The sequence below is a fragment of the Xiphias gladius genome, chromosome 16, assembly GCF_016859285.1.
Source record: "Xiphias gladius isolate SHS-SW01 ecotype Sanya breed wild chromosome 16, ASM1685928v1, whole genome shotgun sequence".
NCBI lineage: Eukaryota > Metazoa > Chordata > Actinopteri > Istiophoriformes > Xiphiidae > Xiphias > Xiphias gladius.
In genome coordinates this window covers 4,483,380-4,485,878 of record NC_053415.1, presented here as the reverse complement: position 1 = coordinate 4,485,878, position 2,499 = coordinate 4,483,380, and the positions used below count along the sequence as shown (strand labels likewise).

General features: G+C 43.3%; 1 protein-coding gene and 1 long non-coding RNA gene across 2 annotated transcripts; one reads left to right on the top strand and one right to left on the bottom strand.

The window, feature by feature from the left end:
* On the top strand, positions 1 to 1,333 carry LOC120801798 (annexin B11-like). The gene is made up of 4 exons (XM_040149050.1): positions 1 to 99; positions 194 to 240; positions 351 to 658; positions 970 to 1,333. Exons 2-4 carry the CDS (start codon positions 222 to 224, stop codon positions 1,003 to 1,005), a joined length of 363 nt encoding a protein of 120 aa, XP_040004984.1. The 5' UTR covers positions 1 to 99; positions 194 to 221; the 3' UTR covers positions 1,006 to 1,333.
* LOC120801799 lies at positions 628 to 2,265 on the bottom strand. The gene is made up of 3 exons (XR_005709131.1): positions 2,147 to 2,265; positions 1,468 to 1,558; positions 628 to 1,014 (listed from the first exon to the last, which is right to left on the bottom strand). It is a non-coding gene; the product is annotated as an uncharacterized LOC120801799 (long non-coding RNA).
* Positions 2,266 to 2,499: the final 234 nt, after the last annotated feature.

Genomic DNA, 2,499 nt, shown 5'->3' with positions numbered 1-2,499 from the left:
TGTTCTAATTGGAGTCCGGGCTTCAAATTGAGGTGTGTCTGCACATATAAAGGACATACAGGGGACGGCCGTGTCTGTGGATCTACTCTCCAGGGCACAGTAGGTTCAACTCTGAAAGTCTGCTGATGATTTGTAGTTTCATTAATATGACAGGACTGTGCTTATTTATTTAAAGTGCTTTTTTCCTTTTCAGGATCTGCAGTTTCAGTTTAAGTTACAAAATGTACGGGCACAACCAAGGTAAACACAGTGACTTTAATAATGTATGTTAAATGTGCATTACATACTTACGAAACACTTTTATTTAAATACTGACTTATATCTGTTTCCTCCTTTCTCCTAATGATTAGGAAACCAGTACCCCCCTGGCTACCCGAACAATCCTCAACAGATGCCAGGGGGTTACCCTCACCATCCTCCCGGGACCGTCCCACCACCAAACTACCCTCCACACGGTCCACAGGGAGGTTACGGACACGGACCTGGGCCTGGTTATGGCCATGGCCAAGGCCAAGGGCACGGGCATGGGCACGGACATGGACATGGACAGGGCCATGGAGAGTGCCATGGACAGGGCCACGGACATGGGCACAAGCACAAGCACAACCATGGCCACAAGCATGCCAAGTGTCACAAGAACGGAAAGGACTGTCACGGGGTAAGATTGGTTTTATTTGCTTCAGAAATTCATTTTTATTCTGAATTCAGACAGTGAAATACTGAACATAAAAAAAAATATTTCAGTACAATACAACCAGCAACTCACAGGGAATCACAGAAATGCTGTATTATTGGTCAAATACTGGCAAATTATTTCAATTTTCTGATCAAAAAATGAATGATAGCCTATGATTTTTCTATTCTCCAATTTAATGTAGATAAAGCAGTTGTAATCTGAGCTTTACATCAGTTTTAGAGGACTAAAGTGATTCACTGACGTCTATCTGTTGTGTTCATCCCTCTGTGTAGTCCTCCAGCAGCTCCTGCAGCAGTGACTCTGACTGATGAAGACTCCTGGATGGAAAGAGACAAGTTGCTACCTGGACACCTTCATCCTCCTACCATATATTATAATCAAAGTTTTACTGCCATAAGGTCTCTTCACATATAAGCTTAAAATTATATTTGTATCAAACACCTACATTTTAACAAAAATGTACCAGAAAAACATGATCAGGTTTCTGTCGAAACATGTATGAAAAACAGCTTTAGCTGTGTAAATGAAATCTTCTTAAAATGTCGTGACTTTGGTGTTAGAGACATGTCACAGACATTATTGTATCCATGATTGTTTTTTGTTTTTTTTTGAGAAACAGATTTCCGTGTGTGTGTGATAAATGTCAGTAAATGAACTATGCAGTGTCTTGCTTTTTTATTTTTATTTTTTGTCTCCCCGTTTCTTGATACGCCTGCCTCCTCCTCCTCCGTCCACTAAGTGGCATCTTTATTTGCCCAGGGAAGGCTGACCTGAGCACGTTTGCTCGGCCACACCTTGGTCGTAGCGGCACGTCGCGCCCTGGAACCGTCAGTGCAACCACCCAGATCTTCTTCTGATAGCCTGTGTAATCAACCGCTTAGTTAATGTTGATGTGAAGCCTTTTACACAACAAGTTCACTGGTCGTCGAGGGGCCGCTCTCTCTCATTCTTGTTACTTATTGGAAAAAAAAAAAACTGGACAAACTGTATTTGTAGTCAGTGGTGAAGGATGAATCCAGATCCTTTAAGTAAAGTAGCACTACCTCAGTGTAAAACTACACCACTAAATTCATAATCTTACTTTAGTATTTAAGTATTACTAGCAAACTGTATTTGAAGTATCCTAAGTCAAAGTACTCATTATGCAGAATGGCCTCTATGATATTATTATGTTATTGTCAGTGATGCATCGCTGTGTATGCATGAAGCGGATTCAGGCAAATCTTCTGTCAACTAATGTGTATGCCGCTGGGTACTTAAATCTATAGCAAGGCATCATATTTTATAACTCGCTCAGGCTGTTTTTAAGGCTTGATCTTTGGAGCAACCGGTAGCTACAGCTGTCATTGAAACACGTGGTGTAAAACGTACAGTATTCCCCCGGGAAATGTAGTGGAGTAGAGATATAAAGTGGTATGAAATGGAAACACTCAAATGAAGTGCCAGTACCTCCAAACCGTGGCTGCTGTGGTGGCGCGGCAGTTGAGTAAATCTTTCCAAAGTCACTTTCCAGCCTTGTTAGTTTACCACGCAGCCGTGTTTCGGTCGAACGCAGTCCAAACGGGACTGTCGGACGGCTCAAAGTTTCTTTTCGCTACTGCTCCTCTAGCGCCACGTGCGGACAAAACTACAAAATCGCGAAATAAATGTGCACCATATTTGGAGAACACTAGCGTCAAGTGCCTCCTCCCCACAGCAGGTGGCAGTGTGCCACAGACACGGCGCGGGCTCGGTCTCCCTCGATGGTGTGGTACGCCCGCTATGGCGTCATCGACAGCGACCAATCGGGGGTAGCACGTTAC

What these genes read in the sequence shown, in the direction of transcription:
- LOC120801798 (XM_040149050.1), top strand. An exon ending in ACGGAAAGGACTGTCACGGG is followed by an intron (nt 659 to 969) that starts GTAAGATTGGTT and finishes CCCTCTGTGTAG; the next exon opens with TCCTCCAGCAGCTCCTGCAG.